The sequence below is a fragment of the Macaca mulatta genome, chromosome 1 (assembly GCF_049350105.2).
Source record: "Macaca mulatta isolate MMU2019108-1 chromosome 1, T2T-MMU8v2.0, whole genome shotgun sequence".
Taxonomy (NCBI): domain Eukaryota; kingdom Metazoa; phylum Chordata; class Mammalia; order Primates; family Cercopithecidae; genus Macaca; species Macaca mulatta.
The window spans coordinates 123889003-123910545 of NC_133406.1; the positions used below are offsets into that span (position 1 = coordinate 123889003).

Genomic DNA, 21543 nt, shown 5'->3' on the forward strand with positions numbered 1-21543 from the left:
TACCGTTAGTCTAGTTTCTGAGCTGAGCACATAAATGCTCATGTAAATTCACACCCATTCCAAAGCAGTCAGGAAATAGTATGTCTAACTTAGACACACTAAGAATTAATTACCTTTAATTTAATTAGGCTTATTATTTATGTCCATAGCAACAAAGATTAGATAAGAAAGATCTTCTTCCACCATTGTGTTTTTTTAAAAAACAAACAGAACTGACTAGCATGAGACCAAAGGTCTAAGTACAAGTCAGAAGCAAACCATCAGGACGCTGTTTCTCACAGCCCAATACACTGACCATTTCTCCAGCACTTATTGTTTTCAAAATGATAGGGGGCAAATAAACAAGTAGGAGGACTGCCCCTGAAAGACACAGAGGAAGGTCAACAAGACATACAGGTTCATAGGATCACTTGTTAACTGTCTACCAGACTAGGTTACTTGATAGAAACGTGCCCAGGTGCTTTGTTACCAGGTTGTCTGCATACCTAGGACTCGTTCTCCGAGGCCCCCCAGCTCCAAATAGGCATTCTGAAAGGCGTCTTTCAGCTCCTCATCCAGGGGCTGCTCCTTGCCGTGGAGGAGGATAGAGCTGCAACGGTCTAGGATCCTTTCTGGGGCACCCTTCATCACCAACAGGTGTCGGGGCTCTGACGTGTTGGGGTTCTTATGAATGGACAACTGTGAAGGATTGTTGAGATATAAACATTGGATGGTTGGATGTGTGGCAGTCCATGGTGGAAAATGGAGCTTCACTTACTATTTAGTATTTGCTATAAAAGACCCAAGATCCCTTCTTTCTGAACTCTGAAGTATCTTATACCTGTAACATACTCTGACTGCTACAGAAAAAAAAAAAAGAGCACTATGATGTATTCATAAATTCCTGACACTTGTTCACATTAAAAAATAACACATACAGAATTTCAGAACACAGGGATTGGGGCACACTTGCGCACACACACCTCCAGCACCCTCCCCACATGCCCACACCCACCCCACATGCCCACACCCACCCCAAACCAAAAGTATTCAAAAGGGCTCAACAGTGTTTTGCAAGAGGCTTCATTTATCCTGCTGATACTCAACTAAATTATGACATTCTATATGTAATCAAGGGTAAAATTTAAAGCTAAAGCTTATAAAACTCCAAAGGGAGAATATTTCCTCTTCCTGCTCATGTACCTCCCCTCTTTGTCCCCCAGCTTGCCCTCGCCCTCCGTGTACCCATTTATCTTCAGACCTGGTACTTGTTGGTGGAGTTGAAGGGTATTTCGACGATTTTGGCGTATCTTTCTCTCATCTCCTTCACGGAACCACAGCACAGCTCTATGCACTTCAAGAGTGCTGACTCAGAGGCATCTCCTGCAACTGCCCGCTGTGAACAGAGACATCATCTGTAAATTATCTCCAAAAAATTTCACTGAGGCATCACTGAAAAACAGGAAAAATAACTCAAGACACATTCCAATCTTGTCAGAGGTAGCAAAGGATGGGCAAGAAGGAAGCAGCGGTGTTAAGTGGGACAGAAGTCCCTCTAGCCCAGACCACTGCTGTTCACAGTGCTTCAGACTCAAACCCCAATGTCCTTCCCCGGCCCACAGTAGCTTCTAGTGAAAGAAGGCTGTGGGAAGGTGTCACCTTCCCTAGAAGAGGTATAACACACCCTTCCAACCTACTGCAGTCTATTTCTATCTTCTCCCGGCCTACTGAAAAGTCTCAAAGCCAATGCTATTCCCAACTACCTATTTCTGGTTCCTTATCTGAAAATACCAAGTGAGAGACTAAACATTTATAGCACCTTTCATTACTGTAGAATTCATAAGAAAATGCTTAGGGTCTCAGGACTGGGGACAAATTGCCTATGTCAAGGGCAAAGTAGAAGACTTTACATTCTAATCATAATTGCGCAAAATTAATTGGGCCTGAAGGATGTGAACTGAAAGCTATTACCAGCTCCAACAGTAATAAAATCGAACCATGTAACATTTTAGTCAAAGCCCACGCCTCAGGTGACACATATTATCTGTGATACGTGATGACACACTTATATTTTGACATACTGAAAGCATTTTCAGTTGTAAACAACTTTTATATAGGTAAGCCTTTTAGAACTTTAACATCTAAGGTTGTATATGCAGATGAACAGATCAATGCTCAGAAGTATAGCAGCTCCACAGAGCAAGAAAGTTGGCTGGGTTGGAAAGAAACACAAAATAAGTGGGGGACATTTTAAATAAAAGCCAGCTATTTTAATAAAAGCAAAATAGGGCTGCTTCCCCCTCCCCACTTTTTAGTAATAATGCCATCAATATGGCCCAACTCCAGAAATACTTGGAATACAGCTTCTGCTACCTTTCTGGGGTTTTTTAATCAGGAAAGAGTTGATACTTGTGGAACCTGATGCTCAAAGCCTAGAACATTTCCACTTTGAGGTAAAGAAAAACATGAAACACTTATCTCAAGTTTTATCCCCAAGATAAACAACATTATCCTCAAATCAACATCAATTCAATGCCAAGAAAATCTCCTTTGCAGAATAAATGAACCCTATCCTCACCACAGAAGGCATCTGAGTTACATCCAAGCCACATTCCCTTTGGCAACTTAGTTTATACCCACAACTACTACAGGCAGCTTCACAGAGAATGTGGGACCCAGAGAGCCTCACATAGCTTTCTTCTCCTACAGGACTTTGTACAATTCACGATCCTTCTGAGACTGCATCTTCACTTGGGCAGCACAGTAAAATCTCAATCATTTCAAACTGCATCAGAATTCCACAGGCTAAGGCTGGGCTTATTTTGGCCTGGAGCTTATTTTTACATCATTAGTAAATAAGCTAAGAACCAATAAGATAAGATAAGCTGAGCTATTTCAGGAAAATAAATGGCTTAAAGGATTTACTGGAATCTACTGTATCCTAATATGCAAATACGATTATCGAGTCACTACAGCCCTCAGCTCTCACTGTCCACTAGGTTAGGTGATAACATAAACTCAGAGTAGTAAAAGCAGATGAATTAGGTTTTTCACCAATAAAGACTGTCTTCCATCTCTTCCCATCCCACTTTGGTCAGATTTTTACTGCAGCTTCCCTTTTTAATCAACTTATATGGAGCAGGGGGTCCTATAATACATCAGGATCTACAGGCAACACAATGTAAGTTACAGCAAAGTACTGCACAGACCACTCCAAGTGTTCTACAGTGAACAGTCACACAGACCACAAAGGTAATCTGCTACTTTTAACACTCAAATGGCAGTTCTCATGTGCTGTCTACACCCCTCCAAAAGGCAACCCATCATTAACTCTTGAGCCTACCTTAAGAATAGGTAGGTTTTCCTGGTTAGCCTGAAACACTGCCCTGTTACAAAGACCTGCAATTCTGGACAGAGCAAGCCAGGTAGCTGAAGTCTTGTCAAAAGAGACACCTGATGGAGGCAAGAAAACACAACAGGACAATAATGCATTAAAGGCTATGTTCTCAGTTCTCCTATTAAAGTCCTACAGAAATTTGCAGTGATACATCTCATTTCCCAATTAATGAAACCAATCACATTTCAGGCATTCTTCAATCACATTTGTAGGGCAATTTAAAGTTTCTGCTAACATGCAAAAAATCAAAATCCCATACCCTTGACTCTTCACTAAATGATAAAAAGAAAGAAAGAAAAAGCTGTCATGAGCATTAAAAAAGAAATTTTTTTTTCATGTAATTTCTTAAAAGAAAAAAAACCAAGTGGAGCAGGTGGCTGAGGTGTGTGGTAGCCCTGGCCTTACCACTCTGATTCTCTGTCGTATCAGCTTCATGGATTTGATTGTCAAACCACATGTGGGCCACTGTCATCCGGTTCTGAGTCAGAGTTCCAGTTTTATCCGAGCAGATGGTGGATGTGGACCCCAAGGTCTCCACAGCTTCTAAGTTCTTCACTAAGCAGTTTTTCCTCGCCATGCGTTTGGCGGTAAGTGTCAGACAGACCTAAAAAATATAAGGAAGATTATTACTTCACTCAATCAGGTTGGAATTCTACACAGATTCTTGCTATACCCTAATGTGGAAGAAATTAGTCTAAAATTAAATCTCTCCAACCTTCTTCTGAAGTCTGAAGAAATAGTAAGGGGAACCCATACATGAGGCTTCCCCTTCCTTCCAGAAAAGCAATCTATTAAGAAAAACAGTAACAGGATTCTACCCTATTCTATCCCCCTACTTGATCCCAAGTTCTTCTCCTTTCTCCACTGCACTGTTCTAGACCACGTGATAATTTAAAAGCAAAATGTATGCTTTGGGGTTATCTTACGTATAAACAAATGCTGAGGTTTTCTCACTGTCAAAACTCACCATATGATGTGGCTCTCAAGAAAAACTGTATCAAACATCCAGAATAAAACATAAGTTGGCAATACCTTAGAATAGGATAGCAGAAGAATGTAACATTCATGCAAGCTGATCTGAGTCAGGGTGACCATCACCTGCCTCTTACCGTGACAGTGGCCAGCAAACCTTCCGGCACATTGGCTACGATGATACCGATGAGGAAGATGACAGCCTCAAGCCAGGTGTACTCAAGGATGAGAGAAAGGATGAAGAAAGACACACCCAGGAACACAGCCACACCCGTGATGATGTGGATAAAATGTTCAATTTCTGCAGCAATGGGGGTCTGGCCTCCTTCGAGCCCAGAAGCAAGTGTGGCAATTCTTCCCATCACAGTGCGATCCCCAGTGTAGACAACAATACCACGTGCGGTGCCTTAAAAAGAAGGGGAGGAAGAACTGTACCTAATTGTATCTAACCTGAAGGAAGCCACAGATTTTACACAATTACATAACATGGCTAAAAAAGAAAAAGAGTTGACAAAAGCACACTTTTAAGGGCCAGACTTTTGGTTGTACATGCTGCTTGGCAAAGGGACTTCTCTCCATTAGCAGGACAGCAGCTCCAACACCCATGCCAGACTGGTGGTGTTGACAGAAGAGGCAGGTGGAGGTAAGGGAAACTGCCACAAGGTTTCCTGCCAGCTAGGAAAACACCTCTGCTCTGTGCTTGACACAAGTTGTCAGAAATGGAGCCAATAAAACAAGAGATTGTGCCTATGGTTTTGATTTTGTTAATGCCCAAGAGAAATACCACACAGTGCTCAAAGTGCCAAAAAACGGCCTACCTTCAACACAATTGGTTGAAAAGAAGGCAATGTTCCTCGTCTCCAGGGGGTTTTCATTTGTGAAATCTGGAGACCTAGTCTGGGGTTCTGATTCACCAGTGAGTGAGGAGTTATCCACCTGTATGTGAGGAAAAGAAGAAAAATGTCATGTGAATACACTGCCTTATCATGGGCTACTGTACCCCTCAAATCCAGCTGCCCAAACAGCAGAGCTAGCCATGAGGTTTGTTAAAATAAAAGTTCTACCTTGCAGCCATTTGCAGATATGATTCTGAGGTCAGCAGGAATTCGGTCTCCTCCTTTTACTTCCACCAGATCCCCAACCACAACATCCTCTGCATTTATGCTCATTTTCTCACCATTTCGAATCACAAGGGCTTGCTTTGGAAAGGAAACCATTTATACCGTTAGTATACCAACAAAGAGAAGGTAGTGTCCAAAACAAGAAAATAAAATTAAGAATGGTCTATTATCCTAATTACCTATACTATTCACTTTTTTATTTACACAAGTTACAAAAGCTTGCTCACCAGTTTAAGAGATATTGCTGTAACAGTGTGCCTGTATTCAGAGTTTACATTCAAAAGAAAGGCTACCACTTTTTGGGGTAGAAGGAAAACAGGTTGTTTTGGGGCGGAGTAGAAGACATCCATCTCTCTGATGGAGTCATGTAATATTTGGAAAACCTTAACTTCACACTAATTCACAGGCTGACATGCTTGGGGCTGTCAAGTCATCCACTGGGGAAGGACAAAGCGTCTGGTACCTGAGGGACCATGTTTTTGAAGGATTCCATGATCTTTGAACTTTTAGCTTCTTGATAGTAGGAGAAGCAACCAGTTATGATGACAACGGCTGATAGCACCACACCCAGGTACAGCTGGAAGGGAAAAGACAAGTTAGGGCCCGTGGCTCTACACAAGAATTAGGGGCATTCAATTAATTTTTTGACTGAATAAAAAACAGATTTTTAATAGAGAAACCAAGATTTCAGAAATATAGAACTCATGTTTTCTTATTTATCCTTCTAAAGACCACATAGAAAGGGTCAGAAATGGAGTCAGTCACACCAACACTTGACCACTAACTGGACTTTTGGAAATGTTCTAGATGCATCAGTTTCTCCTGCTTTATAAAACAAAGATTGTTTTTCAACCAACTTGTGGATTTTGAAAAATGGCCACCAAGCATTTCTGGACAGGTGGATGTGCCAACATTAAAAGCTGTGCTCTGCCATTCAGTGGGTGGCGGCCGGGGCCTGAGCAGAGCTGCCTGCTGACAGCAGCACATGCACGTGGGCATCCCACGTGTAAGAGCATCTACAACGTGGGTGGTAGAGAGAGGAACTGGAAATGAAGGAAGAATGGATGGGCCTCGAAGGCAACAGCTGCTGACACTATTCCTCAGTGTTCATAACCATTAAGTAAAGAGTGGTAATTGAGAATAAGTGGGAGACAAAGACAGAGAAGATATCTGATGTGTACTACAAATCCATGTGCTGAATTACAGAACTCACATTATCATTTTGAGGTTCCTCTTCTGTAGCAGCTTGGATGCTATAAGCCAAGAAACAAAGAATCGCTCCAATCCACAGTAACATTGAGAACCCCCCAAAGAGCTGCCGACAAAACTTGATCCATTCAGGAGTAGTGGGAGGGGGAGTGAGGGCGTTGGGACCATCTCGCGCCAGGATCTCAGCTGCACGAGCAGATGTTAATCCCTGAGAAGCAGTGGAATATAAATAAGGCAAACTGTACTAGCACTTACAAGCCAACATACCTATCTGATAGCTGGACAGCTGCAATAAGGATTTAAAGAAGAAACAAAATGTCCCAAGCTAGAGAGCCAAGGTAAAACCTAGCAAATTCCTCCATGAATAATTCTGCTGATGAGCCAGCCTCCAAAGGGTTCGGGCAAACAATATGCCCACGTTTCCCAAGGAACCCGTAACACCCAGATTAAAACTCTTTAAATTGATCCATCAATAAATTTGAATTCAGCCTGGTTTCTTCTAAGTTTTAGATCAAGGGATTAATGCCAAATTGCATTTCTGCCAAAAAGGTATCTACTTTCACAAATCCATTCAGTTTTGCAAATTAACAGCTTTGAGTTTTCTATGTATTGATTCTGTGGGGAGGGGAAAAAAACCCCTCTACAAACATCAAAGGAGAAAAAACTTCCTGTAGAAATCCGTTGGGTTAACAGCCAAGTTTTAAATATACAGCTTGATTCTTTGCTTGTCTGGCAGGCAAGGGCTCACCTCCATGTGCATTTTAGCCAACTCCCAATAAACCTGTTGACTGAAAAGTACTCACTGGAAAAATCTACTCTACTAAAGCCTGCTATTTTTCTAATGGGTCTTAAACCCAAGATTCACTGACAGCAGGCAATTATATATAAGCTCTCATTAAGAGAGGAAAATATGATCACTTTTATACTCTCAAAATATCAAGTCAAAAAAAATAAAATATTTTTGTCTAAAGAATCTATTTACCTGTATTTTGTGCTCATGTTACCAAACATTTGAGTGCTATCTACATGCCAGGAACTGAATTCAGTGTTTTAATTAACTTGTTTAATTCTCATGACAATCCTTTTTAAGGCATTATTAACCTCATTTTACAAGGAAGGAAATAGACCCACAGCATTTGAGTAATGGGCACAGGTCGGAGAGAGCACACTTCATTAAGACTCTAATAAAAACCTAAGTGAGATGTGAAGTGGCAACAGAGACTGCCTGGCACACAGTGAGCAGAGTCACTGTTGGCATGTTGTTCTGAGTCGAGTCGAGGCCTCCTCTTGGAGCTTAAAGTGCCTGTGTCAAGAAAAACGCTCTCAAACCACGTTCTTCTCTACTCTTTCTTTTTTCTTTTCTTTTTTTTTTTTTTTTTGAGACAGAGTTTCACTCTTGTTGTCCAGGCTGGAGTGCAATGGCGCAACCTCGGCTCACTGCAACCTCCACCTCCCAGGTGTAAGCAGTTCTCCTGCCTCAGCCTCCCGAGTAGCTGGGATTACAGGCACACACCACCACACCCGGCTAATTTTGTATTTTTAGTAGAGACGGGGTTTCTCTATGGTGGTCAGGCTGGTCTCAAACTCCTGACCTCAGGTGATCCACCAGCCTTGGCCTCCCAAAGTGCTGAGATTACAGGAATGAGCCACCGCACCCGGCCTCTTCTCTACTCTTACACCACAACAATCAACACAGAAGATGACTTCTGTGACCAAAGGTGTGGCGGTTTCTCCCCACCACCAAGATTTCCTCCAGTTCAATTCCAACACTATCTACCTGGAAAATCAGAAAGGTGGAACAAGATTAGAGTCTTGCCTTGTGGCAGGTGAAAGGAGGGCAGGAGAGAGATCCTGTTTCTTGAAGCCTGACACCGAGGTCTAACACACCCAACATTATAACAAAAGACTGTAATAAGGGCTAAGGGAGTTATGAACCAGGAACTGTGGACAAAAAACAATATATATCAGAACACCACAGTACCCATGGCTCTTGATGCCTTACTGAAAAAATACTACATATTGGCTTGCTATTCAAGTTATTCCCAGACTTTTCAGTGATTATCTGGAAATAAGACATGCCTAGACTATTTACTTTTATAACATTTGTTACACATTTAATGTCAAAATCCTCTAGATAACAAGGATACATAACGTGTATTTTATGAAAAGGTTTCTTTAAATTTTGTGCAAAACAATTTACAAATAAATGATGGAATAACTAAACAAATGATAGTATAACTATAACATACTGCAACGGACTAGCTGGGAAAAGGGCAAAAATGTGAACTGTTGAAGATTCAACTAGGTGAAATATTCAACTGAATTTAACAAATGTAGAAAAATAAAGGGAAAATGTATCATCAAAAGGTCAAGGCATAAGCATGGCTTTGAAGCCAACTGCAACTCCTGGTGTTCCCACTTACTGGCTCTCAACTACTATAAAATAGGGAGAAGAAAATAACATCCACTTTCAAAAAGTTTCAGGGAAAAGAAACAGTAGCATATAAAAGCCCAAGCTCTGTGCATGTCACATACTAGATACGCAGATGTGTCTGTCGTTTTCTTACTAGAGCCCCTGAAGTTAGACCTGTATGCAATACAGGGGAAAGTACAATACGGAAAACTAGGATTTTGTACAACAGCCTTCAAACTAGAACATACCCGGCTCAAGTCTGTTCCATATTTACGATGAAGTTCATCAAGGCTAAGTTTATGATCATCCTAAGGGAAAAAAAAAAAACAGAAACAAAGAAAATAAACAGTGTAGTATAAAAAAATGACAAAAAAATAGCATTACTCATTACTATCATTAAGCTTATTAAACGAAGTGCAGATGTTTTCTTCAGTGCAGAAGTTGGTACACTTTTCACCATCGCTTCATGGCTTCACAACCATACAGCTATCATTGACAGCTCTTCACTGGAGAATGGCTGAAGCTGAGTGACGGTGGCCCATTACTACTTGCCGCAACACTTCAGAGAAACCCAGCAGCTCTCAGGGATCTAGTAAAACCTTATCTGCCTTCTCTGATGACTAGGTCAATTCTAGACAGGTTAAGTAGATGGAAGCTTCCATAGCCTGGAGAGGCTGAATTTCCCAGTGTTTGATATAATACAGAGAAAAGCAAAGACTCATGATATCAACCTAAGTTCCTTCTGTTGATCTGTGGTTATGCCAGAGTGACTGCATTAACTTTACCTATCCTCTAACAGCTTTTAAAAAGAAAATGTTCAATATTAACCTCTACAACAAGATGAGATCTGTACAGCTGCTATGATCTCTTTTAATATAAAGCAGTTCTTTGACTGAAGAATACAGTGAGGTTTGGGGGATTAAAAATCATGGATTTTTAATAAGGATGGAATACAATATTCCTCCTAGTACTTACCATAGAAACTTCTTTCTTCAGTTCATCCATGTCCCTGTCTTTTTTGCCCTTTTTGCCCTTTTTATCACCTTGTTCTGAAACAGCTGCAGGCTCATACTTATCACGTCCAACCTGTAGGAGAATATGGGAAAAGTAAGGCTATGAATTATGACCTCATCTGAAACTGAAAATTCTGGAGCAGGGGATTTTGGTAGTTTTTAAGGTAGTCATAATTTGGAATAGTCATTAAGATAATAGTCAAGAAAATGTATGCCCGTATATTGCATACTACATAAGCAAAGCAATCTACTATTAATACATTGGCTTAAGATACATTCTCTCCATCCAAGAGCATTAAGACCAGTGGGAAACTCTTAACACCTATGAAGCCACTGGTAGGCTTCAGAATGGCCCTGCCAGCGCCACTTCCATTTGGGGTTAATGAGATTTTTGCTATCAAAATCCCTATTCTGCAGCCTTCCATCTTCCCTACTGAAAGACTGAAACTAACTTTACATTATTAATTTAGAGTGCAATATTGTGCTTATGAGTCCGCAGTCTCAATCAGACAGGCTTGAGTTAAAATCCTGGGCTTTACCACTTACCAGCAATGTATCCTTAGGCAAGTTACTAACTCCTACATTTCAATTTCCTCTTCCATAGCATGGAGATAAAGAATACTGCCAACCTCATTTTGTGTTTTTAAGGATTAAATGATACAAGACATCTAAATGCTAGTACTTTTATATTATTTATATTCTTTGCTTTGCAAATACATTATTACATATCAAATTTAAATATCTTTAGTGCTCACATAAGAACACTCACCTTTACCAGCTTCTCATATTAAAAAGTCAGCCTAAGACTCCTTAAAATTCTTTGCATAAGAGATTAAAAAAAAAGGGAGCCCCCACCCCATTCTGTAGCGTGAAAATAAAACCTCCAAATGAAAGTCTCTGGAAATGTTTTGACATAAGCAGGATGTAGGAAAAGCGTGTGCATTATCACATAATTCACAGGATCCACCTACGCCTCTCGAAAACTGGAACAATTTTTAAAGAAAATGTTGATTCTATAGTTTAAATTTAGATTGTTCCACTCCCCCACCCCTGTTGAAAATCCTTGAGCTTATCTACACAAAGCCTGAACTTGGTGCTCCAAAGCTGAGAGGAGCAGAAGAGCCCCTTGTTCCAGACACCTCCCCCTGAAGCAGCCTCCCACAACTACAACTTAAGGCCAAAAAGTAGACATTAGCAGTTTTCTTAAAATGCATGACATATGGTGCTATTACTATTATTTTGTGGTTCTCCCTTACTCATTTCTAACTTTCCTAAGTGCCTTACCAGCTACTAAAGCAGTAATTAGTAACTCGTGTCCAGATTGTAATTTTATTGTGCTGAAATGAAAAAAGAAAATCAAAAAGTCTATGTGTGTTTCAGTCATAACTAATATAGTTGCAAATAAAATACAGTGTTCACTTAAATTTAAAAATATGCTCTTAAGACTCCAAGGAGAAATCCTTCTCCAAATTCACTGGTGTGGCCCCCATGTAGAGACATATTATTTACCTTTTTAACTTCTGTGGTCACGTGTGCAGCACTACTTGACTAATAACTTCTTCCAACTGGGTGGGTTCTTTAGTTTCTATCTTATCTATTAATGAAGCAGGTCTAAAGATAGTCAACATTCTTGACATTCTCTCCATTATGGAGCAACCACATTTGTTGGTGCCTCTTTCAGTACAGATCTTGGTGCCAGAGTTTAAATGCAAAATAGTAACACATACAAATGGACAAATAAAACAAAAAGGAAAAGGCAAGTCATCTACCAGAAAGGAACCACAGCTAAAGTAGTATTTCCTTCATACCTTTAATGAGAAAGCACAACACTTAAAAACCATTTTAAAGACACTGACTAAGGATCTCTGAAAGATTTATGTGACCACTCTGTATTGATTTCTTTCTTTTTTTTTGGGGGATGGAGTCTCACTCTGTCACCCAGGCTAGAGTGCAGTGGCACAATCTCAGCTCACTGCAACCTCCGCCCATGGGTTCAAGCAATTCCCTGCCTCAGCCTCCCGAGTAGCTGGGATTACAGGCACCTGCCACCATGCCTGGGTAATTTTTGTATTTTTAGTAGAGACGGGATTTCACCATCTTGGCCAGGCTGGTCTTGAACTCCTGACCTTGTGATCCACCCGCCTCGGCCTCCCAAAGTGCTGGGATTACAGGCGTGATCCACCGCGCCCAGCCTGTATTGATTTTTAAAATACAGCTCACAGATTCTCTCTGAGCAAGTTGAATATCACTGAAATATATTTCAATAAATGAAATAGTTATAACCCCTCAGCTTCATCATCTGGATACTTTGCTTATTCTCAGACTTCCAGTATCTTCCACTCCAGAAGAGAGAGGATTACTAGAGCAGCTAGGCTTTGAACACGTTCCAAAGTTTTACCCCCACTTACAAAATAAATGTCTTGCCCATAGCTTCACCACTATCAATGCTAAAGTTAGTTGGGAATCTAGATTCCCTAATAACTCTCCCTTTTCTTTATCCATTCATGCTAGGTAAGGCAAAGTTTTAAATGAGGCCATTTGTGAGTGAGACATGGTAAGTATTAACAAGTGAAACTGCTTTTTCTTCTAAATTTTAGTTTTTTCACTAGGCAATGTGTGTCTAGAAGAACCAGGCAGCTTATACAATTTAGTTCTTCTTCACAAGTAAAATAATAACTTAATATTAGCTTACCCTGGTGGGAACCAAATATTACCTAAGTCCCTATCAGTCTCAATTACCGCAGTCTCAAAGCTGCAAAATTCAGAGTCAGGGAGTACACACTGGGTGAGATGAACAGTGGTAGAATCAGGGCAATGTTTCCTTATTATTTTTTAAGGCATTTGGGAAAAACAAAGGTCATGGGAAGGGTGAATGATAAATACGGCATTTCCTCGATCAACTGCTGTGACCTTCCTGCTCATCTGGGCATTGGGCACACACTTCTACTTTTTCAATTAGAAAGTTCAGGTCACTTCCACCCTCCCAGAGGACTGGGAGTGATTAATCCTCACTCTCACCATGTTCCATGTAAGGGCACCCCCGCCCCTTTGAGCATCTCTGAGGAAAGGTACAGTGGAAACTCAATGGATTACACCATTCTCTAAAGGGCCACTCATAAAAATGAAGTTGGGTTATGGTTCCCCCCCCGCCCTTCCATTCTAATTTAGGAAGTGGAAAGTCACAGCAAGGGCAGGGGTTTACCCACGGTGACAGAGCTTAGCACAGCGTCATCATTTCATCCTGTGCTTCCCATGGATTCTATCCTCTCAAAGATTAACTAAGCATTTTGCTATTTGATCTGGGTAGAGGGAAAAGGTGCCCGAGAGATAAGAAGATAAAATTCTTGACAGGAGGAACCAAGGTTAAAACATGTAACAAGGTTCACTCACTTAAAAACATATACCGGATCCTCACAGTCCTCACAATGAGTGAGACATCCCCAAGACCTGCTAGAGCTAAAGATGTTCCTTCCTCTTTTTTGGCAGTTAGCCATTTAATAGGGACAGGGTTGGGGATAGATATGACAGATGTAGAAATTATCCCAAAATAAGCAGGAGCTTCCATCCCAGAGGTGTATCGCTTGAGGTCTATATAAACTACAGCCACCACCAAAGGCCTTCATACCAGCCTCCAACAGGGCAGGATGTGAAGGCTTTCTCAACCTGCATTTTCCCCACCATATCAGCACAATGTCCCATGGCCAGCAGGGAGCTCAGAATTCTTCAGACTTCTGAAATTCCTGCTGAAAAAGTCTAGAGGGTACTTGAAAGTTCAAGACCCCCCCCCAATCCCTTCAGACAGGTCTGCTAATGGTGTTGAGTCTGTCAATTTATTCTAGTGTTGCCACATGCTGGCTACATGACCTTTGCCTGTCGGCCTCAGTTTCCTCATCCCTAAAATTGGAATAATACTTGGTATAACTATTAAAGAACCTAAAGAAGGCATTTTCATAGTCTAGTCAAGAAACCATCAACTCTGAAAAAATAAAACATCTAAAAACTGGACTATTTCCAAAGCCCACAAACAAAAGCTTTTGACTGGCAAGAAGGGCCAGGACAGCAAAAGGAAGTGCCCCAAATGCAGCCCATTTCAGAGTTGCCAAGAAGACTGTAGAAACGGCACCTCTGGACACGATGTGGCAAATACCACTTTAGCAGGGAAGTTGTGTGATGGACTCTGACCCTGCTGGTTCCCTAGAGGCTGCCAAGTCTAGGCTCCCCTTAATATAATAGGTATGGGGGAGGGGTGCTTTCTCATTTTCCTGGACAATACATTTTTAAATCATCCAACACCATTGTGTATGTAAAAGTATTCGCAAAGCACTACACAAAGGCTATTTATTATAACTTGGTCTTAATCAACATATACATTACTGCCATTTTTCACTTTCTACAAAAATTCTTTTCAAACCATTGAAGAGAAAACTCCTTTGGCATTATTTTTCATTTGATCTTATCAGTGAAAACTTAAAGAAAATAACAGTCAAAAAAATGATCTGGCCCAGTTTATTACATCTCCATTTGCTCCTAAATGACTAAGTAGTTTAGTTTATGTGCAAGGAATTGTGTAGCCAGGGAGTGGAGGACTAAGGGATGGCCGGGGTTGAGGGAGGACACTGTCATAGTACCATGGCTGCTATCCAGTCCCAGCAGCAGCACATCACTGCAGGAGCAGCAGTTCTCTGCAGAGGAAGAGGAGGTGAGCCTGAGGGGCCACCATGCCTTCATATTCCTTCTCTTGCCCATCCAAATAAGCATGCTGGAGAATATAATTTACTAAGGCCAAAGCAGGAGGTCCCTTTGTGAACCCAGTTTAGTATATCCAAACTTGGGCAGCCCATCAGCCAGCAAGGGTCAAAGAACAGTGACAGATCTAGCCAGCAAGTTCCCTCAACCCAAAAGAAAATGACTTGACCTTCCTCTCCAATCTGCCTGCATGTCAATTCTTAATGAGTCTGACAGCCTACCCTACCTGGAGTAGTATACATCCATGATCATTCAAAAAATAAAAATTCTAAAAGGTGTAAAGAATCAGTGCAGTTTAGATATACTTTTGTTTTAACAGTTATTAAGACTCAGAAAAAAAACTTCAGTTTCTTCAATGGAATATTCTACCTCTACATTAGGCACATGGGTTATGAAGGGTTAAAACTTTCTGCTTATTCCTTAACTCTCCGACTATTTGCTGACCACCTTACCGCCTTTTTTTCATTTTACCAGAGTGCTCTGGTTTGAGACAACTGATTAATAATCGGCATATGCGTTATGAGAGGACCAGAACAATTCCCAGTAAGTCCTGATCACTCCTCAATTAGTACCCTGAAGCTTAGGCTAGGAAGGAAAATGACTGCCAGGCTGAAAAGGATAAAGGCTGTCCAAGGCCCTAAAGAAATGTCACATGAATTGAAGTAATAAAACAAATATGGTGCCATGGAAGCATCACATGGAAGATAAAAGAAACACACAAGAGGATAACCCCCAAAGTGCATTAGGGACCTGCCCCTACCTGGTAACAGACTAGAAAGAGAAATCACAGCTCACTGATCCACACAGCAAGGCCCACTGAGTCACAAAATCTTACACTGATCATCAGGCCCCCAAACAATACAAGTCCCAAAGACAAAGCATAAGCTACCATGAATCAACTTGTCAAATCACCGAGACAGCCAATAGTCATTACTAAATAGGGTTTGAATAAAACCAGAAAGAGATCACGTGCAGATATATTTCAACATAAGTCACAAAGGAACCAGTGAGTGAGGTCTAAAACCAGATAAAAAGATTCACTGTAAAGTCACAAAGGAACTAAGGAATGCAGTCTATTGGTGAAAAATCCCTTTGCTCAGGACCCAAATAAAAACTAAACCAAAGAGAAAGTGTAGGGTAAAGGGTACTTCTTTCCTAACACAATCTGCCATCCAAAACACCAAATAAATACGAAGAACTTCTTGTGGATTCCTGACAACAGTTTTCAGCACAACTAATGAGGTGAGTCATATGCAAAGAACAGTCTCTCTCTGACTCCAGCCAAAGAATACACACTTCCTCTCATACACTCAATTCATAGCAACGTGAGAAAGTTCAGACCTGACTAGGTTCCATATCCTTCCTCCAAAATATATAAATGAAGGAGAGTTTTAAAAATGAGTGAGTAGGTTTTACAGTTCTCTCTACTGCACATTATCATGTACTAGACATGTACTTTCAGTGTAATCTAGAATTGGACAGCTCTGGCAGGGATGGGAAACATTTTCCCTGGTGTTTTGTCGTCCAAACCCAGCCACTCTGATTACTGTGAGCCCATCTGATCTGACACTCGGGTTTCTTCTTCTAGCCTGTTGGCTGGCAGAGAGCCCTGGGCAGCTAGAAGAAGTCAGCACAGCACAAATGTTCAGGCTCCCTCTCATCACAGAAGGCCGAAAAGCCCATTTTATTTTGCAAGACTTGGAAAACGTAAAAATGATCATCAACTGCAAACAAAGTCCTTCACCTGAAAAGTGAAAGTAGACAGAAAGATGCTATTAAACAAGAGATTTGCTTGTTGAGCAAAGATAACAGTTGCAGTAATGTCAACTGACACCTCTACTTGACTTTCCTATGAAAGGCAATTAACATTATTTCCCATTATTTTCAAATCTTAGTATGTTCTCATGGTGAAGGAAAAAACTGCTCTCTAATTTTGAAAGGGCTAATGACTTACTGACGAACAGCAAACCCAGTCTGTAAAGATTTGATCTTCTCTTGGCTCTAATTACTGTACCTATGTAAGCCCAATAACAATAGCCACAACTCAGGCTGGCACGGCACTCCTTCCATAAACATAACATAGATTACTTCACTTGATCCCCAGGATGAGCATTCTATCCAAGAGCCAGATGAGAAACCGAAGCTTCAGGGCTTTTATTTTATTTTTTAAACCTGTTTGTTTTTGAGTGAAGAAACCAATTTTACTTTACCATACAAAATCCTTAAAAGCTATTTCAGTTAAAGCCTTTCTTATTCTTAAGTTTAGATATATTTAAAAGAACATAGCCTGATTTGAATAGAAAGTCACTTATCTGTTCATGTGTTGCTAAAATAATCAGAAAACAATGACTGAGGGTACTGGAATGGAGCATGGATGAGTGCCAACTCTATTGTGCTATAAAATGTTGAATTCACTTTTATTTTTAAATGCAACTTAGGAATAACGTTCCCAGAAATCTGTATATTTGAAGTGTTAGCCCTCATCTGGACAACTGGATTTTTAAAGGCATCTTTTTTTTTTTTTTTTTTTTTTTTTGGGCTCTCAGGTTTACCACTCTCTCCCCATCTTCCCAGGTTTAGGAGGCAGGCCTCCCCCTTTCCTACCCTCCCACCTGAAGGTGAGTCACTAGAGTGTTACAAGCTTACTGGCAGGGAACACTACAAATTAACAGTAAGTTACCAAAAGGGGATACACCCTTATAAAAGGGTACAGAAAGAACCCAAGAAGCAGGGAACTGTTACACACTGAACAACTGACAGGCAAAGGGTGAGGCACAAGTGCTCTCTCCTCCCCCCAGCTCTAGGCACTAGTTCTTCCTGTAACTGCTCCACTAGCTCCCAGCCAGGCCCGGGCAACTTTCCACTCTGAGGCCTCTGCCTTACAATACTTTAAGTCTAAAGTACTAGCTTTATAGCAGCCAGAGGAGCTTTAGTCACACTTTCAAGCTGAGCTCCAAAAGGGCAGCTGATAACAGTACCATACAACCAGGATTTCTGCTGACATGTGCATCCCCCACTGCCACCTTCACTGGAACCTTTTTTCCCTGCCCCTCTTTAAATCACGACTCATAAGCTATGATTTATCTTTTAGGTAACTAATATTCAAACTAAATCCAGAATGTAGTGAAGGACCTGGTGAGACTCCCTCTCCTCATCTTTTACACACTTGAGAAAATAAACTTTCCCACATTTCTCAACAGTTATGGTGTGTACCTTTGGTGAGTGAAACAGTTGCGGGTGGTAGGCCTAGTTGAAGGTTTAAGCCGAGTCATTGGCAATAAAACCCAGTAAGAAAAAAAGGGACAAAATCCTATTTCATCCAGGAATGATTCAGCAAGAGCTGTTCTTTCATTTTCTTACCAAATGCTTAGGAACTAGACTTTTAAGGACATATAAAACCACCTGAAATATCATCAAAAGCTAGGCCACAAAGGGTATAGAGGAGAGGAGGGGAAGAAATTTACAATGACCTTAAAAATTAGCTGCCAGCACAGGCTTCCTGGTTAACCAATTATCAGCAGGGCTTTAGTCACCACTCCACCCACATTTTAATCTCCATGTGGAAAAATCCCAACATGAAATATTCTTCTGAACATTTGGACGATCACAATAAGTCACTGAGGACAAACACACTTGGACAAACACACACACAAACACACAAGTAAACTAATGTTCAATGTATCAGAATACTCAAAACGCTAACTACCACCCAGCAGCCAAGCAGCTCATTATCCCAGTGTTCGCAGCTGTAATTTAATCTTGGGTTTGCTAGCCACTATACATTTTATTGTAAGACATCTGGGTTTAAGCTCTACTAACTATTCAGGTGGGTTACTACCGCATCACTACTGTGCATGTGTGCCTGCGTGTGGTTAGAAAAAAGACATCTAGATACGTGGGCATAACTTAATTACCCAAACCATCTCCATGGCCTATTAATTCAACATCACAAATACCCCAGTTTCATCTGAAGAATAAGTTTTGAGTTCTGTATAAAGAACTCAATGTTAAAGAGTAAATGTATGTTCAGGCTTGAGGCCACAGGCTGTTCAAGAATCAGGGACGCCTGGTCTGTCACTAGTTAACCGTTTGACCTTGAGCAAGTCACTTCACCTTCCTAGGCCTGGGGCACACATCTGTGATCTCTAACCCCCCCCCAAATTAGCTCAGGAAGTAAACTTTTTTCTTTTTCTTTTTTTTAAGGGAGGAGAGACAAACAATGAGCTTTAAAGTGCTTGTTTACAGAAATGAGCAAGGGTTTGATGGTGTGGTAAAAGCACAGGCCACTAACCCAGTCTCCATCAGGGGAATGGAGACGCCCTGCACTCCGCTCTGCTCTCTGATGCCACTTGACCTGGACCGGCCCCCCACGCTGTATGCTTTCAAAAGCAAGGCGAGTTGTGCATTTCCACTTGTGCCTGTTCTCCCCACCAGGTCCAAGCCTTTCAATTATCTCCTTCAAAACTCATTTAGAGTCCCCAAGGAGTGCAGCCTCCCTCTGCTCCTGTCACTCTGTCTACACCCAGAAGCCTCAGGACCTTCAAAGACCTACTCAGTGTCTGCACTGTGCTAAACCCTGGAGGCAACGGAGTGTATTCTCCCATTTGTATTCTCATGACATGGTCACTTTCAACCCATGAATTCCGAGGTTATTTTATGTAAATTTTTCTCAACTGGACTTTGGCTCCTTTGGGGTCCGGGACCCAGTCTCCTGCAGTAGCTACGGGTAATCAAGTCTTCGCTTCAGAAATGCAGGAAAGGGGCGTTGTGATGATATTCCCACCACGCTCCGCGCTGCTCTCCAGCCCCAAGACCCCTCGTTTCCTTCAGGAACCGCCCTTTGGTGCTTCCGCGACGCTGGAAACTGGCAAAGCATTCCTACCACCGTATTGCCTGCAGCCTCCAGTCCTTTTTCGGGTTTACTGTACCCTGAGGCCCTGATGGGTCTGCCTATCCTTCAGGGCTCGTCCCTTCAAAAAAAATCTGCACGCCTCTCCCCACCGTCGGATGACAACTCCAGTTGCCATCGGTGCATCCTGTGTTTACGGAAAGTGGCCCAATAAAAGTATACCTCAAAAGTATACCTTAAAGGCCATCTTAGGGCAGTGAAGACACACCCTTTCTGGCACCAGCCCGCCCAGCCGGCTCCGCACTCAGGAGAAGCCAGTTTTTTCCTTGGGGGAGGGCGGCCGCCTCTGCGCGGAGCCAGCTAAGCCCCAGCGCCTCCAGGAGAAGAAGCCCCGAACCCGAAGACTGCCCCCGCCGGCGCCGGGGCCGCGGCGGGAACGGAGGCCCGGGAGGGGCCCCGGCGGAGCGCCCCAGGGGAAGGGGAGGAGCGCGCCTTTCCTCAGGGCACGGAGGGCGGAGGGAAAAGGAAGGAGAGAGAAGGAGGTGACGGCGGGCGCAGGGAGGGGAGCCGGGCTCAGGGATGCCGGCTCGGTCCCAGGGCCGCCCCGCTGCAGGTCGCCCCCCTCCTCCCGGCCCCGTGGCTTCCCAAGCACCGCCTCTCCGAGCCCCCGGCCCGCTCGGCTTCGGGGGCGCGCAGCCCTCGCCTGGGGTCCGCTCACCCGCCCCCGAGCAATGCTGCGCTCCAGCCCCTCGGCGCTCCCTTCCCCCGCCCCCCGTTACTGCGCTCCCTCCATTTCCAAAGTGCGTCGTCTTTTAAGCCGCGCGGCTCTGCCAGCCCACTCCGCGCCGCGCCGCTTCCTCCTCCGCCGCCTCCCGCTGGCCGCGGTTGCCCTCCCGACTTCCTTCTCTTCCCCTCGAGGGCTCCCCGTGCCCCCTCTTCGGTCGCGCCGGACACTCACCCCCTTCCCCATGGTGGCGGTGCTCGGTGCCCGGCGCCGGGTCCTGTCGCTGGAGAATCAGAGAGAAAAGCAGAGAGCAGCTCCCGGCCGAGCGAGCGGGGCCGGGGGAGCCGAGTGGAGGGAGCTAGGGCTGCCGCGGGGCGGGAGGGAGGGAGGGCGGCCGGCGGCTCGGGCCGATGCCGCCGCCGCTGTTGCTGCCGCCGCCGGTTCTGCTACCGCTGCTGCTGCCACGTGTCCGCCTCCTCCCGCCGCTGCTCTGCGCCCCAGACCCCGCCGCAGCTCCAGCCCGCGCCTCCTCCTCACTTCCTAAAATATGCAACCTGCGTGCTGGCCCCGCCCACGCCGCGAAACGTCACCGTTACCGGAGCAACCTGACACCGGCAGCGGGCCTGGCTCCGCCCCTCCCCAAACCCCGCCCACGGGCCCGGACAGCGCCTGCTGCGGCCAGTCCCGGCTCCCGGCAGGAAGGCGCCCGGGCCCGGGACTAGAGTGTCCACCGTGTCCCGGGAGGGCTGCGGGGCGCTCCTGCTGGCTGAGTAGCAGGGACTTGGCTGCCTTGGCCCTCCCACGCCCCTCCTCCCGCCGCCCTGCATGACCCGCCTGCTATGTAGGGCCCAGGAGGTCCGCAGTGGGTGCGGTACGGTCTCCGAACTGAGCTCCCCCAGTCGCCGCCGACTCGGCACCAGAAACCTTGGGCGGAACGGCTTTTCCAGCGCTTCGAGGATCTCCTTTGGGACTCAGGGATGCTGAAGGGGGCTGGCGCTCGGGTGTGATTGCAGCCAGGCCTGACTGAGGGACTCCGCCCCTCTGTGGAATCCAGGCCCCGCGCCCACCTGCGGATGGCCTCCCCAGGCGCTTGGTGCTCTCAGAGTGCCTCCTCTGACTT

At 43.7% G+C, this 21543-nt stretch overlaps 1 protein-coding gene across 1 annotated transcript in view; it reads right to left on the bottom strand.

Annotated features, from left to right (window-relative positions):
• The window catches only part of ATP1A1 (ATPase Na+/K+ transporting subunit alpha 1), a 31354-nt gene extending 10527 nt beyond the window's left edge, over positions 1 to 20827 (bottom strand). Inside the window, 12 exon segments of the mRNA NM_001266673.1 lie at positions 486 to 678; positions 1241 to 1375; positions 3323 to 3432; positions 3782 to 3980; positions 4486 to 4754; positions 5167 to 5284; positions 5413 to 5547; positions 5933 to 6046; positions 6683 to 6886; positions 9340 to 9399; positions 10067 to 10177; positions 20658 to 20827. Coding sequence (NP_001253602.1) covers positions 486 to 678; positions 1241 to 1375; positions 3323 to 3432; positions 3782 to 3980; positions 4486 to 4754; positions 5167 to 5284; positions 5413 to 5547; positions 5933 to 6046; positions 6683 to 6886; positions 9340 to 9399; positions 10067 to 10177; positions 20658 to 20669 — 1660 coding nt within the window. The 5' untranslated portion in view covers positions 20670 to 20827.
• Positions 20828 to 21543: the final 716 nt, after the last annotated feature.